Here is a 19812-nt window from a genome sequence, read left to right on the forward strand (position 1 = left end):
TGGTAAACACGGCTGAGGCTTTGATGTGTGACTGAATTTGTGTGTTTACAACTTGAAGAGTGACTTCGTGTAGATCCTCTTCTGACATGTTCCCTCCATCCTTGTGCACGAGGCTTTCTGCTTGTCTTCTGGTGTGAGAGCGTGATTGCTCGAGGGAGTTACTTTCAGGAAGAACTGGGTAAGGAGTCAAGAGGAGACTGAGGGCACATGGTCTAGAGTCTCCTTCTGTCTCTGTCACTAACTTAACCTCTTAGAGCTTGACCCCTTATCTGCAGGACTGCTTCTCAGGATTATTGTGGTGTCTGAAAAGCTTGCTATACATATTGATAATAGGATACGATTTACAATATTATGGTAAGTATTAATAGTATTGTGAAGGTTTCTAATTCACGGCTCAGGTGTGAGTAGCAGTGAATCTGAAATAAGAGCATTTGGATTCTAATTCGCATAGATTTTAGACCTTACAGAATAATTTCCAGTAAGAAATTGGCACACTTTCTCCTGTGATCTGAAGCTGCCCCTGCTGGGTTGTTGTGGGTCTGATGGCGAGGTGCTGTGAGGTCACTGTCGTGATGGAAACCAGGAAAAGTGTCTCAGCAGGGAGGCTTCCTTCTGGGCCACAGCAGCTGTGCCTTTATTTGTTTAATATATCAGGCTTTTTAAAAACTTCCCACTTAGCCATCTCTTGGCTAGGTGAGCTAAACACAGATGTTTTGAGAATGACTGAGTCAAAAGTCCTCCCAGGCCCTTTGTTAGTGTGAGAAGTTGGGAGGGAGTTGGTGGTTTTATTGGGTCTGACTCAACGACATGACTTCTTTATCATGCACAGTATTTTAAATGTGTATATAAAAGTTTTGGGGGGCTGGGGATTTAGCTCAGTGGTAGAGCGCTTACCTAGGAAGCGCAAGGCCCTGGGTTCGGTCCCCAGCTCCGAAAAAAAGAACCAAAAAAAAAAAAAAGTTTTGGGAGATTTCTCACTTAAAAGTTGAGGTTCTCTTTTTTGTGTATGCAAAATGGATGTGTCTGACAATTCTGTGCTCACACCCCAAGCACAGGCCTGCTGGCTGTAGGCTGCAGCTGCTGCCAGCATTTTCCCTGTCTCACAGACTCTCAGCTGATGAGCCTTGAGGAACGGCCTCAGTTTCAAAGTCTGATTTACTCACTTCTGTATATAAATATCACTGTTCCTATAGCAGGCAACAGGACTGGAAACCATAGAGCACTATGTATTGGAAGTAGATCTATTAGCTTGCCCTGCAAATGGGCTGGGCAGTCCCAGCAGTGGCTGGCTGGGTGTGGAGCGTCAGGGAAACCAGTGGCAGCTTGGCCTACCATAACTTGCCATCTTTGTCCCGTAAGATACTTGCAGCTCAAAGTATGTGTGTGACTACTTGTGTAACTTATCTTGCCATCAACTGGACATCAGTGTTGGCCATCGGCTGTGGTAACTGTAAATGATTTCTCTGTTAGACTCAATACACTATGCTTGCATTCTTTCTACTGAAGAATCTTTAAGGACCCCTACCACATTCATAAAGCTGTCTGAGGTCTTTGAACTGTGCTCAGCCATGTTGGAATATTCAGGGCTGCTGTGGTAGGGTTGCTGGGCTCTAGTGGAGACAGTGTCTTGAGTGTTACTCATTTTACACGGCATCTGAGATTGGGAAGACTGCAGTCAAGGTGCTGATACCTTTCTTGTCGTTGTTGGCTGGGCGCTTTGTTCCTTGATTTCTGTTTCTTCTCTGTGGTGGCCATGTGTTGCCTGGTAGGAAATTCTTCTGGAGTGTGGCCACTTCGGGCTCCAGGTAAATGTGTCTGGCTATTAGGAGCTGGGGCTTGGGATGGGGAAGGGCCAGGTGAGGGCAAGGGCTTTCAAAAGAGGGACAAAATAGGGTGTTACACCTGGATCTACTAAGTTAGTCTCCTGGGTATGGGGGCAGAGTGAGAGAGGCCACAGCTTGCTAAGGAGCTGGGAATGAGACTGGACTTTGACCTTTTTCCCTTACTGCTTTTAATATTCTTTCTTTATTTTGTGCATTTGGTGTTTTGACTATTACGTGATGGGAGGAGTTTCTTTTCTGGTCCAATCTATTTGGAGTTCTGTAGGCTTCTTGTATGTTTATGGGCTTCTATTTCTTTAGGTTAGGGAAGTTTTCTTCTATGATTTTGTTGAAGATAGTTACTGGTCCTTTGAGCTGGGAGTCTTTACTCTCTTCTATACCTATTATCCTTAGGTTTGATCTTCTCATTGAGTCCTGGATTTCCTGTATGTTTTGGGCCAGTAGCTTTTTCCGCTTTACATTATCTTTGACAGTTGTGTCGATGATTTCTATGGAATCTTCTGCTCCTGAGATTCTCTCTTCTATCTCTTATATTCTGTTGGTGATGCTTGTATCTACAGCTCCTTGTCTCTTCCTTTGGTTTTCTATATCCAGGGTTGACTCCCTTTGTGCTTTCTTTATTGCTTCTATTTTCATTTTTTTTTTTTTTGGTTCTTTTTTTCGGAGCTGGGGACCGAACCCAGGGCCTTGTGCTTCCTAGGCAAGCGCTCTACCACTGAGCTAAATCCCCAACCCCTCTATTTTCATTTTTAATTCTTTCACCTGTTTGATTGTGTTTTCCTGGAATTCTTTCAGGGATTTTTGCATTTCCTTTCTATAGGCTTCTGCCTGCTTATTTGTGTTTTCCTGCATTTCTCTAAGGGAGTTCTTCACGTCTTTCTTGAAGTGTTCCATCATCATGATCAATTGTGATTTTAAATCTAGATTTTGCTTTTCTGGTATGTTTGGATATTCAGTGTTTGCTTTGGTGGGAGAATTGGGCTCTGATGATGCCATGTAGTCTTGGTTTCTGTTGCTTGGGTTCCAGTGCTTGCCTCTTGCCATCAGGTTGTCTCTGGTGTTGCCTTGTTCTGCTATTTTTGACAGTGGCTAGACTGTCATATAGGCCTGTGTGTCAGGAGTGCTGTAGACCTGTTTTTCTGTTCTCTTTCAGTCAGTTATGGGCACAGCGTGTTCTGCTTTCAGGTGTGTAGTTGTTCCTGTCCACTGGTCTTCAGGTGTTCCTGTGGGCCTGTGTCCTGAGTCCACCAGGCAGGTCCCTTGGAACAGAAAAGTTGGTCTTACCTCTGGTCTCAAGCCTAGAGTCGCTTCTCAGAGCCGGATTTCAGCTCTCCGTGAGGGCAGCAACCAGAAGGGGCTGCCCTGCCTTCACTTTGGGACCCTGAGCACAGGGAGCACAGATGGCGCTAGGTGTTTTCCTCTGGAGTCAGAAATGTGGGCAGAGAGTAGTCTCCTCTGGCTTCCCAGGCATGTCTGAAGGTCTAGGTCTCCCTCCCATGGGATTTGGGTGCAGGGAGCTGTTTGACCGGGTCCCTTCAGATCCAGGCAGTGTCTGGACTGCAGCGTTGAGTGCCCCTATCTTCCTGTTCCCAGAGGCCCTATACGGTTTCCTCTTGGGCCAGGGATGTGGGCAGGGGTGGGCAGTGCTGGTGGTCTCTCCTGCCCTGTAGTCTCAGGAGTGCCTACCTGTCTGGGCGGTGAGCTCTCTCTTGAATATGAATTCTTTTTACAGCTGTATCTTATTATTTATTCATGTATGTGCATGTGTATCCATGCCGTATACACATGTATGCATGCCGTATGTGTGTGTGCCTGTGTCTGTGTGTGTCTGTGTATGTTTTGAGCGTGTGTACAGACAGTTGTAAACTGCCCAGCTTGAATGCTGGGATCTGAACTCAGGTTCTGTGGAAGAATGTCAGGTACGCTTACCTGCTGAGCCATCTCTCTTGCCCCAAATCTATATCCAAATCTATATCCTTGAAGCATCTTATCTGTTTAACTGCCTGCGTAGTTATTCTGTATTCAAATATCCTATGTCCCCTTCAGACCGTCCCGTCAACAGTCGATGAACAGTTATCAAATGATGGTGTAGCAGCACAGTGGGATACTCAGCAGTCAGAGGGAGTGAGCAGCGTGGGTGCGTCTCAGTGACCTGGGCTGCAGAGCTGGCTCAGCATAAGAAGGGATACCCTTGAGGCCTGCATCCTTCTCTGTCATTTTCCTTCATTTCCATCAATACCTTTATGAGGTCTGCTACGTACTCTCCCCCTCTCTTATTGACAGTAGATTTTCCATCACATAATGTATCCTGATTATGATTTCCCCTCTCTCTTCTCCCAGCTTCTTTTCCCCTCCTGTCCATATCACTCCCTTTCTGTCTCATAGGAAAAGAAAACAGACTTCTAAGGGAATATAACACATTATAACATAACAAAGTAATATAATGTGATGAAATCGAAGCTAACACTTCAGAGTAGAACAAAACCAACAGAAGGAAAAAAGCCCAAGAGAAGGCTCAAAGCAGAGACCATTTGTTCACACACTCAGGCGTCCATAAAAACAACAAACCAGAAGCCATAGTGTATATATAAGGGACGTATGGGGTAGAAATAGGGAAGAAAAATATGTAAGTAAAATAAAAATGTTTATAAAAGGAAAAAGGACAGGCCGACTTGAGAGTGTAATACAAGGAGCTTCCACTGACAATGCTGTGGCATGTTCTGCTGGGCACACAGCCTACCCCTAGGTGGTTTCTTTACCCTAGTGAGACTCCCTTGGAGAAAACTCGTTTTTTTTATCAGTTGGAGATAGTTAGGATGGAGACGTGTGTCCATTTCTCCTTTCTGCTCTAGGATGTCACCGGACGCAGACCTGTGCAATCCTGTGCAAGTTGTCTCGGCCTCTGTGCGTAGATCCGGTTGATTCAGAGCACTTCGTTTCCCTAGTGTCCTCCGTCTCCTCCATTTTGCAGCCCTTCCCCCTCCTCTCCTGCTGAGGACCCTGATTTCTGATGGGGGGCATTTGATGGAGACATTCTATTAGGGCTGATTGTCCAAGGTCACACTCTTTGCGTATAATGTCTGTCTGTGGGTCTCAGTATTTGTTCCACCTGCAGCACAAGGAGCCATCTTGGTACATACTCTACTTTTTAACTTAAAAACTAGTTTTTAAAGTTCTTTCCAGATCCAAAATGTCATTATTTTACCTTCACCTAAATATTTGGCTAGATAAAGAATTCTTTATTGAAAGTGACTTTCCATCTGAATTTTAGAGTGATTTCTTCATTGTCTTCTAGCACGTGATATATGGTCAGATGTTTAGAATTACTTACGTGGCATACTTGTCCCTTGATGAGGTTGTGCTCTTTCTTTTTGGTCTCTTTGTTTGTTTGACATTGTCATTGTTCAGGCTCCCCATCTGCACAGGCGTCCGTTATTCAGTTGTGCATAGAGAAGACGTCATTGGGTAGCAGACGGTACTCTAGGCTCTGGGGACACAGCAGCGAATGGAATAGATCTTCCCTCCTTTCACTGAATCCTAGGGGAAAGGGTAAACATTAAGAAACACACGGTATCTAAGGACTTTGTAGATAAAGGTAAGGACAAACTGCAGTAAGGGGTGGAACACGATGGACTCCTTCAGGTGGGAGGTGGAGGTCCTGTGCGAGTGAAGGGGAGCAGATCAGCCAGGTCAGCCATGCCAGGCAGAGTGAGGGGCAGCAGGTACCAAGCCCCAGGCAGAAGCAGCCTGGAGAAAGAAGCAGAGGAGAGTGGTGGCAGGAGACGAACTGGAGCCAGCGTGGGGGTCTGGGTGCTTGAGGCTTGGTAAAGACTCTGACGTGTTTGGGTGGAGCCCTTGAACAAGGACAAACTTAGGTTTCAGGTAATCACACTGGCAGAACTATGGCTTGGTGTGGATGTGGGATTAGCAAGCATGGGATATAGTGAGTCCCACAGGAGGCTTCCAGTGGACCAGGAAGGATACAGTGCCTTTGACTGGGTGGTAACAATAGCAGGTGGTCAGATTTGCACTATATTTTGAAGGTAGAACTGTAGGACTTGTTGGTGACTAGATCTAATGTGAAAGGAAAAAAGAAAAGGTTGAGTCTGGTGACCTTAGCCTGGGCAGCCTCATGAGATGAGGATGATCGTGTGGCTGTCAGGAGGACTGGGCTGAGTCGTGCTGCAGACAGAGTGTGAAGGGCTTGTTGGCAACAAATGAAGTTGTCAGGAAGCAGATGTTCACATCTGGAGTGCACCAGAGAGATGAGGCTGCTGGCTTTTCCTGGAGCAGTGTTGTGGCAGGAGTGTTCCAGGGTCTATGCTCTAGCATTTCCCTTACCTAGAAGTAACGGATAGAGGATCAAAAGAGGAACAGTGAGGTGAAATCCAGAAAAATTAGTGCCATGTAAGACCAACGGGAAGAGAAAGCAGAGTGTGTTGGTTGGTGATGTAAGTAAGGACTCGGAATTTACCACTGGGCTTAGGGTGGTGGCTCCCACATTTAGTTGCACTTGCTGTCCTTCACTCTGCCAGTCTGAAGAAGTCCGTCGTGTTCCACCCCTTACTGTGCTTTATCTACAAAGTCCTTAGATACCGTGCGTTTCTTAATGTTTACCCTTTCCACTAGGATTCAACGAAAGGAGGGAAGATATTCCATTCGCTGCTGCATCCCCAGAGCCTAGAGTACTGTCTGTTACCCACAATGTCTCTTATAAATATTAAATATAACTGAATAATGAATGCCTGTGCAGATGGCATGAATGAATATGATAAAGCATGACTTCTTGAAAAAGGTATAATCAAAAAAATGATAATTTCCATCTTGTATGAAGGGCTCATGCATAAATTTAACACAAAAAGGTTACTAGCTCAGAATTTAAACACTGAAAGTTTAAGACCCATTTGGAGGGTAGGTTAAAAAGCGTTTTTGATTCACATTTTCCTAACTGGGTCTCTCTATTTTTTACTAGCACTTTCTGCCTCTTGCAAATCTGGAATGTTCACCAAACATTGAAATGTTTCTTTGCCAAGCTTTTGTACCAACCTGCACAGAGCAAATTGATGTGGTTTCACCTTGTCGGAAATTGTGTGAGAAAATACTTTCTGATTGCCAAAAGTTAATGGACACTTTTGGGATCCGATGGCCTGAAGAACTTGAATGTCACAGGTAAATGATATTTTTCAGTTAAAATGAAAACTACAAATACTAAATACAGATGACATTTTAGTGTTGTTAGCACGATGTTTCATGATAGCACTAACATTGTTTGACTGATCGTATTTGCTGCAACCTTATAGGTAGGCACGGTGGAGGTGAGCTCTGTAGACCTGCTGCTTAGCCATACACACGCTTAGTTCTTCTGTTAGGGAACTTGCAGTGAAGCGAAGGGCAGATGTAAGTGGTTATGCTAGTGAACACAATGACTGAGTCACACAACAGGGAGAGTTGGTCATGATAGGAGAACACGTACTGGTGCTTTTCACCTACCTTGGGGTGGGGAGTGGTCAAGAGGATTGTCTGTTGATCTAAAGAGTGAAGGTTAAGGCTGAGCTACTTAGGTGATGGGGAGGGTACAACACTGCAGGCAATAGGAGCTGCTTGTCCAGACACCTTGTGACAGGAGAGAAGCTGTGAGAAGCTGAGCAAAGTGGCACATGCTTACATCTCAGTGCTCAGGAGGCCAAGCCAGGCAGGTCAAGAACTCAAAGCCAGTCTAGGCTGTAGTGTGAGACCTCACCTAAAAAGAAAATGAACAAAAGGGCAAGGCAGTATGACTATCTGTAGCAGCAAGCATAAGAAAAGCCAGCACAAGCAATAGTGGCAAGCAGTGACTGGGCCCCTCGGCTCCCTCCAGTATGGCTTTCTGCTGAGAGCAGTAAGGTCAGCAGGTGTGTGAGGATAGGGTGACTTCCATGTAGAGCAGGGCTCTGACCTACCTCTCAGGACTCTAGGCCTCCTCCCTTTTCCAACTTTGCTGAGGAGGGAGCGAGTGAAAATACAGCACTCACCTCAGCAGCCTCTTAGAGTTTGTTTTTTGTTTGTTTCTTTGTCAAGATGTCAATCATTTGGTCACACATAAACTAATAAGGAAAGTGGGAAATGAGAGTGTGGGTCCAGAGAGGAGGGAGGGATCCAGGGATGAGGTAGTGCAGGGTGTGGTCACTCTGAGGGAGCCTTCACTCTTACTGAAGTGGTGGGGTGAAGGATAGTCTTTGGGAGACTAATGGTGGAAGTGGAAATAAAGTCAGTCACATGATCAGTCTGTAGGAAACTTGGTTTTGAAAGAAAGCAAGAGGTGTGGCCAGAGAGATGCTCAGAAGATTCACTGTAATGAGATGAGTGGTGTGAACAGACAGACAGACAGACAGACAGTAGAGTTTCCCTGTGGTGGGGTTGTACTGGACAGGTTTAGTAAGAGGTAAAGGAGCAACAACTGACTTAGATCTTTCAGGATCAAGGGAAAGGGAGGCCTAGAGAAAGTAAAGGAGACAGTCCCCAGAAGTTGTCTGAGGAGGACACAGGATCCAAGTGTGGACAGGAGGGTCCTCCACTGTAACAGTAGGGTGGAGGTCAGGATGGCTCCAAATAGGAGGGTCATATGGTTACCAAGGTGCCCAAAGGACTCCTCCCTGTTAGTATCTGTTGGGAATAGCTGGTGTCTGCATCCTGCTGAGTCCTGCCTCGGAGTCTGAGAAGTGACAGGTATGTTGAGTGAAAGAGTGAGCCAGCTGTAGAGGTGCTGCGTCCCTTCAGGTGATGTGGGTGAGCCTGAGGTTGTAGTGGATTCTCTGGTCTGTTGAAACATTCAGCAGCAGTGGTGGGATGCTCGGGCCTATGTATTTGGGAAGCAAATACTGGGTTATCTCTGGCGGAAGTTTTTTTTAAAATGGATACAGTGCAGGCTGGAGAGATGACTCAGCCGTTAAAGGCTAGGCTCACAACTAAAATGGATACAGTGCAAAGATAGTATGGGGCACTGGAGAGATGGTTTGCAGTCAACCTGGGGTTCGATTCCCAGCACCCACATGTCAGCTCACAAGCACCCATTAATCCAGTTCCAGGCACCCATTGATCCAGTTCCAGGAACTCTGATGCTCTCTTTTAGCCTGCGATGGCACCAGGCATGCACAAGGTACACATGCAAACCTGGAGACAAAACACTCATGCTCACAAAATAAATAATAAAAAGGAGGAAGACGAAGAGGAGAGAAGACTGAGAAGGGGCTCTCTCGGCATGTATTACTCTTGGAGAGGACAGGAGTTTGCTTCCCAGACCCACATAAGGTGCCTCACAGCTGCCTATAACTCACACCAGGGTTACTGTAATATTTGGGCAAGGTTAAAATTGTTTTTATTAGATATAAGAATCTCAGGAATACACTTTTTTCACCTCATTCTCTCTGGACCTTTCTATGACAATGAATAAATGTGATTAATATGATGAATATTTTGTAGGTTTGACCAATTGCAGTTACAGCTCGTAGTAAGAAAATAGGATTTTGAAAGCCAGGCATAGTGGAGCACACATAGAATCTTAGCACTAAGGATGCTAAGGTAGGAGGACTCCAAGTTGGAGGACAGCCTGAGGTATGCATCAGGTTTAGGCCATCCTGGTCACACCAGAGAGGTCTTAAGCACACTTAATTCATGAATGATCCTCATCGATTCATTGAACTTTGCGCTTTAATCTTGACTAATTATTTTGTTTCCTGTTCTCTAGACATTAGGGATTTAGAATTTTAAATATTTTGTTTATATAGTGAAACATCACAAAGTAACCTGGGGAAGACCAGTTTTTTGGTTTTGTTGTTTTATATTTTATCTGTAGGCTGAAGAAAGTATACTCTGTGGAATTCACACATTCTTGGTAGATAAAAAGCTATTCTCCAGAAGATGGAGTACTGTGTGGTAAACTGAAAATGCCCCACCCTGAATCTGGGAAGTCTTCTGTAGAGACTCCTAACGGATTCTGAGCCACCAACAAGATCATTGGTTATTCCTTTTTAAAAATGTGTTTGTGGTAGGTGGCGTGTGCGTGCTCCAGCACATCTGTGTGGGTCAGAGGACAACTCATGGAGGCCAGCTCTTGCCTTCCACCATGTGGGTCCTAGAGATCAAATTTAGATCGTTAGGTTTGGCAGCAAGCACCTTTCCCTGCTGAACCATTACCGGCCTTCGTGTTCTAAAGTAGAAAATACATGAGCACCCCTCACAGATGAGGGGCTATTAGCAAGCTGTGGTCACTCACACTGAGCTGCCACCATACACTTGGTGCAACGGATGCAGCTGACTGACGCCTGTCAGTGGTAAACTGAATTCATGTAGAATGAGAAGTTATGGCATGGTGTCTTTATATAAACTACTGTTTAAGGGTATGACTAGTAAATAATCTAGTAAAATACCTTTAAATGGTTGAGAATAAAAACCGAATTTCCGGCAATTAATTCTTCTGAGAGGAGAGAAAGGAAGAAACAGGAAAGAAGCCCTCTCCTGCCTTGTCTAAAGATCCTAAGCAGAAAAGTTACAGTCTTTAAACAAAGCTAAAAGACTGTTAGCATTCATCTGACAGGAATATATTTCTCTCTGTCTTTGTTTGGAGACAGGGTCTCTCTATGAAGCTCTGACTAACCTTGAACTCACTATGTAGACCAGGCTGGCCTCCAGTTCACAGAGATCAGCCTGCCTCTACCTCACAAGTGCTGGGAAGAAGGTGTGATACTACAGTCAGCCCTTACTCATTCTCCCTTCTTCTCTCCTTCCCTCTCTCACTCTTTCTCTCAACTTAAATTAGTATTTATTGAAATGTGTATGAGTGTTTTGCCTGCATGTCTGTCAGCATGTGCACACAGTGCCCACAGAGTCTAAGAAAGGGGATCTAATCCTCTGGGACTAGAGTTGCAGAAAGCTATTACCTGTCAGAGGGTCCTGGGATTCATACCCAGGTCCTCAGGGTCAGGAGCCATGCTCTCACCCACTAAGCCATCTCTCTAGTTTCTTAGTCTCTGTTTTTATTTTGAATGTGTTCTCATTACTTTTAAACCATTCAGACCTGTTTTTAAACCCTTCAAAATAATACTAGTGTATATAAACGCAACTCAGTGATAAAGTTCTACCCAGAAGAGAAATGTCTGTGTGTCACGTGTTTGTCCATAAAGGAGGCAAACAGCCAATCACTTCCATGATGTGAGCCAACTGGTTCTGAGCCGGTGTCTTGACAGTTGTCTTGTCCTTAAGAGTGTGAGCTTTGCCCTGTCACTCTAGGGAAGGGTCTCTTCTTTTTTTTTTTTTTTTTTTTTTTTTGGTTCTTTTTTTCGGAGCTGGGGACCGAACCCAGGGCCTTGCGCTTCCTAGGTAAGCGCTCTACCACTGAGCTAAATCCCCAGCCCCCGGGAAGGGTCTCTTCTTAGCCATCTTGATTTTATTCCCCTTGGTCACATGACTAACCAGGCATTGATGTGGACTTTAGAGAAAGGAAGGAGGGTCAGTGTGTGCTCCATAAGAAGTGTGCTTGTGCGACTTGTGCGGACGTTCACATTCAGTCCTGCACACCTGATGGATGATAAAGACAAGCCAATGTACTTGGGATTTATGGTTCATAGGCCATAATTGGGCAAGCCACTAGCACTTTAGTACAGAGTTGGGTGAATTCTACATTCTCTTAAAAAGTCTTAAAAGCAGAAAAAATTTTGAAATTATGATGTGACTAATTATTGTCCATGGGAGTAGATTTTCATGTTTTCCTGTCTTCTTGCTGATATGTTTAAGTGAGCTGAGGCTTCATGAACACAGTTTTCAATCAGTCTCCAATCTCCACCCAACCATGAAGATGGTCTACTCAGCCTCACATATGTCTCCCATCTGTTATGAATGCAACAAGGTCATGGTTTATACTTGGAAAACATAAGATAAAGTGGGGAGTGGATCTAAGAGGAGTGAGGGGAAGGGGGAGTATTATCAAAATACATTGTATGTATATGTGAAATCCTTGAATTCATGAAGATTTTTTTTAATTTAAAAAGCGATGACTTCACATACTGAATTTGGTAAACTTTACAGATTGCCGTACTGTGATGGCGCTGTTCCTGTTACTTCTGATCCACACACAGAGCTTTTTGGTCCACAGAAGAAAACAGATCAAGTCCCAAGGGACATTGGATTTTGGTGTCCAAAGCACCTTAGGACTTCCGGGGACCAAGGCTATAGGTTTCTGGGAATTGACCAGTGTGCCCCTCCGTGTCCTAACATGTACTTTAAAAGTGATGAACTAGACTTTGCCAAAAGTTTCATAGGAATAGTTTCAATATTTTGTCTTTGTGCAACTTTGTTCACGTTTCTTACTTTTTTAATTGACGTCAGAAGATTCAGGTACCCAGAGAGACCAATTATATACTACTCCGTCTGTTACAGCATCGTCTCTCTCATGTACTTTGTTGGGTTTTTGCTGGGCAATAGCACAGCTTGTAATAAGGCAGATGAGAAGCTGGAACTCGGGAACACAGTCGTTCTAGGGTCAAAGAATAAGGCTTGCAGCGTGGTGTTTATGTTTCTGTACTTTTTCACAATGGCCGGCACCGTGTGGTGGGTGATCCTCACCATTACGTGGTTCTTAGCCGCCGGAAGAAAATGGAGTTGCGAAGCTATTGAACAAAAAGCAGTGTGGTTTCACGCCGTTGCCTGGGGGATGCCCGGGTTCCTGACTGTCATGCTGCTCGCTATGAACAAGGTTGAAGGAGACAACATTAGCGGCGTTTGCTTCGTTGGCCTGTATGACTTAGATGCCTCCCGCTACTTCGTCCTTCTGCCTCTGTGCCTCTGTGTGTTTGTTGGGCTGTCTCTCCTCTTAGCTGGCATCATTTCCTTAAATCACGTTCGACAAGTTATACAACATGATGGCCGAAACCAAGAGAAGCTCAAGAAGTTCATGATCCGCATTGGAGTCTTCAGTGGCCTGTATCTTGTGCCCTTAGTGACGCTTCTTGGCTGCTATGTCTATGAGCTAGTGAACAGGGTCACCTGGGAGATGACGTGGTTCTCTGATCACTGTCACCAGTACCGCATCCCGTGTCCTTACCAGGTAAGTGTGTCACCTCTGTTCACCTTCGCGGTTCCTAGAAGTACACTTGTATTAGGCGTGGCCATAAGATTAGACTTGGGTTTGAGGAGAGCTGTCAGGCATAGGGAGTGACCCCTGTGTAGTAGCCAGGCTGGGGACCATCCCAGGACTCATGCTTCAAGCAGCAGCTCTAGCTGCAGTACAGCACGTCTCCTGTAAACATTTTAGACATTAAACTGAAACCAACAATTAAGGTGGGTTCTAACAGCAGACTAACAACTGGGAAGAGTAGGCCTCGTCATACGGAGAAAAGAAAAAGTGTAATCTACTGAATTGGAGAGGTTTGGGTTTTTTTCCCATGTCTTCGATTAGTAGGAAACCCTGAGTTTGGGCTTAACCTTTTGTGCAGTGTATGCATCTAAAAATAGAGCTTGGCTTTTGCGCAGCCCATCCTGTCATTCTTAGCTAAGAAAGAAAACACAATAGAAAATACGTTCCGTGTGTCTCTGATGCTTATGATTAGTATAAGGTGCTTTTTTTAATTAAAAATTATAAATTCCTGAAAACATTTAATTTCTTACAGCATTTCAGTTGAATTTTTAAATAAAAATTTGGGAATTTTAAAAAATACATTATAGCAGTACACATTGTGCCTATATACTTAGGAGGCTGAGGTAGGGGGATTGTTGCATTTGAAGTCAGCCTGGGAATGTAGCAAGACTCTCAAGTAAATTAATTAATTAAAGTAAAATAGATCTTATCTGGCTGGAGATGCAGTTCAGTGGCAGAACAGTTGTGTGGCTTACACCTGTCAGCTTTCCTTCTCCCTCCCTGCCTCCCTCCCTCCTCCTGCCCTATCTCCCTCCCTCCCTCCCTCTCTCCCTCTGCCCCTCCCTCCCTCTCTTTCTTGTTCTTTGCTCCTCCTGAAGACTCACTTCATGTGATGTAAAGAGGAATGTGCAGCATCACCAGCAGGTGGAACTAGGTGGGATCCCACTAAGTGTGTCCAACTAGGACCTAGTTGGCTACGTTAGAACTCACAGAGGAGCGGCCTTCAGGAAAAGCTCTCCCTGTGCTGACATTCCCGGGAGTAGTAATTACACAAAGCAAGATACTGTGCAATATGTGTAATATGTTTACACTTGAACACTTACAATAATGTTTGAAAATATTGTTATTTAGTAAATATATTAAGACCAGTATGCTTTAAGCAAAAGTGTTATTTTACTTTTCATGAAATTCTACACTTTTACATCTTACTAATACTTGTTTTGTGGTAGCCAACAATATTTAATATATGTGCATTCATGCAGAAAGATTAGAAGATATGAGTTTGACTTTTTTGTTTTAATTTTTACTTTTTATGCATGTAAGTGTTGGCCAGCATGTGTGTATATGCATCCCATGTGTGCTTGGCGTCACGAAGGACGGACAGTTCCCTTGAACTGGAGTTACAGACAGTTGTGATCCACCGTGTAGGTGCTAGGCACTAAACCCCAGTTCTCTGCAAGAGCAGCAACTGCTCTTAACTGCTGAGCCATCTTCCTAAAGATTTCACATGTATTTTAAAAGTAGACTATAGTGGGGCTGGAGAGATGGCTCAGTGGTTAAGAGCACTGACTGCTCTTCCAGAGGTCCTGAGTTCAATTCCCAGCAACCACATGGTGGCCCACAACCATCTGTAATGGGATCTGATGCCCTCTTCTGGTGCATCTGAAGACAGCTACAGTGTACTTATATATAATAAATGAATAAATCTTAAAAAAAAAAAAAAAGTAGACTATAGTGAAGAAGACTAGGTAAATACTTAGAGATATTTTAGCAATTATGAGAGGCCAACAGGAGAGGAAAAGGCCAACAAGTCACACCAAGATTCTGAGAATCACTCAGAAGTATTTTTATTTTAAGAGCCATATTTTGATACACATAAAGGTTCCTTGTTCAGAACTTCATAAAATACATTGAAATTAAAATTGTTGTTCATATTATTTATGTCAAACCTTTTGCAATAAAATAGACTGAAAATGTATAATTTGTTTAAGCTTTACTTTGACAATGCAGATTTTTCTTCCTATTTAAGTATGTTAGTATTTGTTTTGTTTTTGTAGGCAAACCCAAAAGCTCGACCAGAATTGGCTTTATTTATGATAAAATATCTGATGACATTAATTGTTGGTATCTCTGCGGTCTTCTGGGTTGGAAGCAAAAAGACGTGCACAGAATGGGCCGGGTTCTGTAAGCGAAACCGCAAGCGCGAGTAAGAGCCGACTGGTTATCTTCAGACACTAGACAGGCCAAAATGCTCATGTTTGCCTGGAGTGATAACAGTTCAAGTGAAGTATTCTGTAATAGAAGTTCATATTAATGAGTGAATAGTTCATTTTGGTTATTTATAATAGTACGATGTGCTGTGTATTTATACATATACATTAGTTTTCAATTAATTTGATTACTGAACACAAATTTCCTAACTGTGGCTGAACAAGCAGAGCCTGCTTTTAGCCCCACACTTGGTGACCAAAGGGCCAGGCAGGAAGATGCCAAATGTGAGGCTCAAATGCATAGCAAGACCTGGCCTCCAAAGGATTTAACTTCGATACGGTGCTTACACTGTGTATCTCACATCTATGTTCCCATATAACTTTACTATACCCTGTCAACTTGAATGTTAGAAAGAAAACAGAGGTCATTGCTTACACTGTGTCCCCTCCCCTCTGGTTTACCTATAGTTAGCAGTTTCTATGTGGTACAAAGAGTCAGTCTCATTATGCTGTTGTGTGTTTCATTGCCTTCAAGCTTTGAATTTTGGCCTCTTAATTTCTCACATGCGTGCTGCTTCTGTTAGCAGAAGCAAATAGGTGCTTGCACAAAAGACTCCACTGTAGCGGAACCCCAGATTTCATAGATAATGCAAACCATACAGAACTTCTCACTACTCAAAGTAGATTTGGGGTAAAGGTTCCATCTGCAACATGTAAGATGTATTGAGCCAGTTCTCCCCGGTCCCCCACAGCCCCATCAGTGAGAGCCGAAGAGTGCTGCAAGAGTCCTGTGAGTTCTTCCTGAAGCACAATTCCAAAGTGAGGCACAAGAAGAAGCATGGCAAACCAGGCTCACATAAACTGAAGGTCATTTCCAAGTCCATGGGAACTAGCACGGGCGTGACCACAGACCATGGCACCTCTGCCGTAGCAATTGCCGACCATGATTACTTAGGGCAGGAAACTTCAGCAGAAGTCCAGACCTCCCCAGAAGCATCCCTGAAAGAGGGGAGAGCAGACCGAGCAAACACGCCCAGAGCCAAAGGTCCAGACTGTGGAGAACCTGCTTCCACAGCAGCGTCCAACTCCAAGTTCTCTGGGGACCAGATCGACAGGAAAAGCCGAGCAGGCAGCGTGAAGGAGAAAAGCAGCGTATCGGAAGGGGCTCCAAGTGAAGGAAGGTGAGATCACTTTGTTAATGAAATTGTCATGATTTGAAATAGAGCGTCGCCCATCTCTTACTGGCACATACCTTATCTGGAACAATAGCATGTTATGATGCGTTACCTATACTTTTAACCTAAGGAAGTTTGGTTTCAACTAATAGTGTGCCACTTAAAAGTTTAATCCTTAGCTTTGAGAAGCATCTTAATATATGACGTTCAATTTGGAAAGTGATGTTTGTTTCTTCTGATAATTGTTAATGGTATTTGACACTTAGGTAAGTATTTAAAATATGTCTGGAATACAGGACCAAGTATCCTCATACAGCCTAGCTGAGTGTGGTGCTACATGCCTGTAATCCCAGCATGGGGAGCTGGAGATGTGAGGCTCATGAATTTGAGGCAAGTTCGAGGCTAGCCTCGGCTCTAAAAATTGCAAGAAAAGAAACAACTCAAGGAAACAAAATAGTATGTTACATCATTCTGTCTAAATGTGATACTTTATACAAGGATAATTAAATGTTTTTAGTTTTGAACGTCTGTAGACAACTGAGTTGAGGCCTCAAACTCAGATCCGCCTGCCTCTGGCACCCCAGTGCTGGCATTAAAGGCATGTACCACCATGCCCAGCAATGTATTTCTAAACTCTTTCTTTTTTTTTTTTTTTTTTTTTTTGGTTCTTTTTTTCGGAGCTGGGGATCGAACCCAGGGCCTTGCGCTTCCTAGGCAAGCGCTCTACCACTGAGCTAAATCCCCAACCCCATATTTCTAAACTCTTAATGGCATCTTAGCACTGAGGAGGACTCAGGAACCTGGGAGCAGGAACCTGCCTTAGTAATTGTGTTCCCTGAGAGAGACAGTGCTCGCCCATACCAAAATAGCACTTGGTAAGGTGTGTGAAGTCAGCACAGGCTGTGGTTTGAAGTGCTATCCAGGAGCTGTAGAGGGTTATCTCCCACTAGAGCTGCTTGGTGTGAATGAACCGCGTTAGGATGACTGACTGCCTGTGTGTGCTTCTGCTATGCACATAAACACTCTTGTTTTCTAGGGTAAGTCCAAAGGGCGTTCCTGGGACTGGCCTGATGGAGTGCACTTTACAGATCCCCAGCTCTCCAGAACCAAACAGCCTCAAAGGTTCCACATCTCTGCTTGTTCGCTCAGCTTCCGGAACTAGGAAAGAGCAGGGTGCTGGCGGCCATTCTGATACTTGAAGAAAACTGTCTCTACCCCGGGAGCTGTACACTACACTGGAGACGACCTTGTCTTATAAAAGAACACTGTGGAGCTGGGAGTTGCCCAGTGGCAGAGTGCTCACCTGGGATACTTGAGGACCTGGGTTTACCTCTCAGCACAGCAGAAAGAGAGTTCACTGTTGCCGTCTTCCATGCACTTAAGCCAGCTTTGTCTACTGGTTTTTTTGGCTTGGCTTTTATTTTTGTTGCTTTTATTTTTGTTGTTGTTGTTGTTCGTTTGTTTGTTTGTTTGTTTGATTCAGGGTTTCTTTGTGAGCCCTGGCTGTCCTGGAACTCCCTCTGTAGACCAGGCTAGCCTCAAAGTTCCAGAGATTCGCCTGCCTCTGCCTCCCGGGTGCTGGGAATAATGGTGTGGCTACCACCGCCCAGCCTTTTGTCTACTGTTAAACTGGAAAGAAACAACAGCCCAGATTTCAAAAATAATATAATGCATTTATACCTAAAAAAAAGGAATGTCCAGGTTAATAATATTTTTTAAATGTGGGGGTAGGAAGGGCATTAGAAATTTCCTTCTGTTTATGAAGATTCTTTCATTAAAGTATTTAAGATATTTTATGCTGTTTCACTCTTTTTTTTTTTTTTTTTTTTTGGTTCGTTTTTTTCGGAGCTGGAGACCGAACCCAGGGCCTTGCGCTTCCTAGGTAAGCGCTCTACCACTGAGCTAAAGCCCCAGCCCCTTGTTTCACTCTTTTGATATAAATTCAGGATTTTTCTTTGCTGAAGTATTTAAAACTTATCATTGAACCTTTATATGTAGATACATAAGTATTTGAACTTTTTTGAAAATCCTAGAAAATTGAATCAAATATGTTTATGATGTTTTTAATATTTTGGCTACTTTGCAACTATGGTAGCTGTTACACTGGATTCTAAGGAGCTTACGCAGCAGCCTCTCTCCAGTAACGGAGTAGGTGTCACACTGAAAGGTTTGTAAGAAGCGCTCAGCTCTCAGAGCCGCTCTTGCCTTCCCTGGACTGAGGAACTTGCTGACAGTCTCTCCCAAGTGTATGGTCCCTTTCCTCCTGCGTGTTCGCAAATTAGCAGGTGAGATGTTAGTTCTTTACAAATTAGGCCACTCTGTTTATTTCCTTTTTGTTTTAAGTGTTTCATGACCACTCAAGATTGAATTATGGCCATTTTTAATGGCTCGTGCCTGTTTTATTTTATCTTACTCTTCTATTTTCTGAGACAGGGTCTCACTGTCGCTCTCCTTGGCTGTCTGGTGCTCAGTGAGACTTCGCACATCACAGAGGTCCACCCTCTGCAGTTCACTCATCTCCCAAGTGCTGGGGTTAAAGGCTTGAACCACCACACTCAGCTTTTATCTTTTTTAAAAAATTTAAACTTAAAAAATGTTTTTAGAATGCTACAGACACATTGTGTTGTATCTTTCTTAGACAGTTTACAAAATTCCTATCTGCAGCTAAACCTGATAAAGAAAATGTGCTGAGGACAGAGTGGGGCAGGGAGAGTGTAGTGTAGCAAATACAGTGTGAAAAGACACTTAAAGTGCTAAGAGAGTTTCTTAATGTTGTTTCTCCCCAAGTATTATCTCTGCAGCAAGGTTCTCTTGGCTACCTTGAGCCTGTTGGACCCCTGTTAAAGTTTAAAATGAAAGTTATCATGTACTGTATGGAAAATGTAAATACTAACTTTTCCACAAATGTAAACTTTGGACACAAGAACTTTTTTGTGTGATCTTTTCATCAATAAAATTTTCTTTGTATAAAAACTTGTATTGTGTACAAGATACATAGTACTTACCCAAATAATAGTATAACTTTTTTCAGATTAATAATGGTATAAGTAATAAGTCAGAAACTTCCCTTTAGCAGAGGAAGGAGAAAACAATGAAAACACTTGCATATTGTCACAGTTTCTTCCCAAAGTGTAAGTTTTGTAGCCATATTGTCTACAACTGGATAAGGCAAAGGGAGCCAGGGCCTCTGTGTCTGCTCCCAGTAGTGGATTAGGTCGTTTGAACAAACCTCAATGAGGCAATATTGCTTTCCACATACTAAACAGCTAGTAAAGTGAGGACTTGTCAGGCTTGATCGGGGAGCAGAGGAATTCCTGTCACCAACCCCAGGGTTTGCAGCTTGCCTTGTCTGCAACCATTTGCTATGAAGCATTGCATTGGGGAGAAGTGGACAGTGTTATGGAAGGAGGAGAAAAGGACCAACGCCTGCCAGAAATTTGGAATTGCAACCACAACTGCCTGAAAACCCCCAAACTTCA

The 19812-nt window shown here is 43.8% G+C and overlaps 1 protein-coding gene across 9 annotated transcripts in view; it reads left to right on the forward strand.

Moving 5' to 3' along the window:
* The window catches only part of Fzd6 (frizzled class receptor 6), a 31770-nt gene extending 12464 nt beyond the window's left edge, over positions 1-19306 (forward strand). For 5 of the 9 annotated variants that reach the window (XM_017594684.3, XM_039078519.1, XM_039078520.1 and 2 more), the window contains 5 exons: positions 6814-7010; positions 11901-12918; positions 15006-15154; positions 15911-16339; positions 17370-19306. In XM_017594684.3, the coding sequence (XP_017450173.1) occupies positions 6814-7010; positions 11901-12918; positions 15006-15154; positions 15911-16339; positions 17370-17532 (1956 nt within the window). In that variant the 3' untranslated portion in view covers positions 17533-19306. Of the gene's footprint in view, positions 1-6813; positions 7011-8899; positions 8977-9008; positions 9129-11900; positions 12919-15005; positions 15231-15910; positions 16340-17369 lie in introns of those variants that run through there. The other 4 variants (XM_063263074.1, NM_001130536.1, XM_063263075.1 and 1 more) reach the window with 4 other exon arrangements.
* Positions 19307-19812: the final 506 nt, after the last annotated feature.

The sequence above is a fragment of the Rattus norvegicus genome, chromosome 7, assembly GCF_036323735.1.
Source record: "Rattus norvegicus strain BN/NHsdMcwi chromosome 7, GRCr8, whole genome shotgun sequence".
NCBI lineage: Eukaryota > Metazoa > Chordata > Mammalia > Rodentia > Muridae > Rattus > Rattus norvegicus.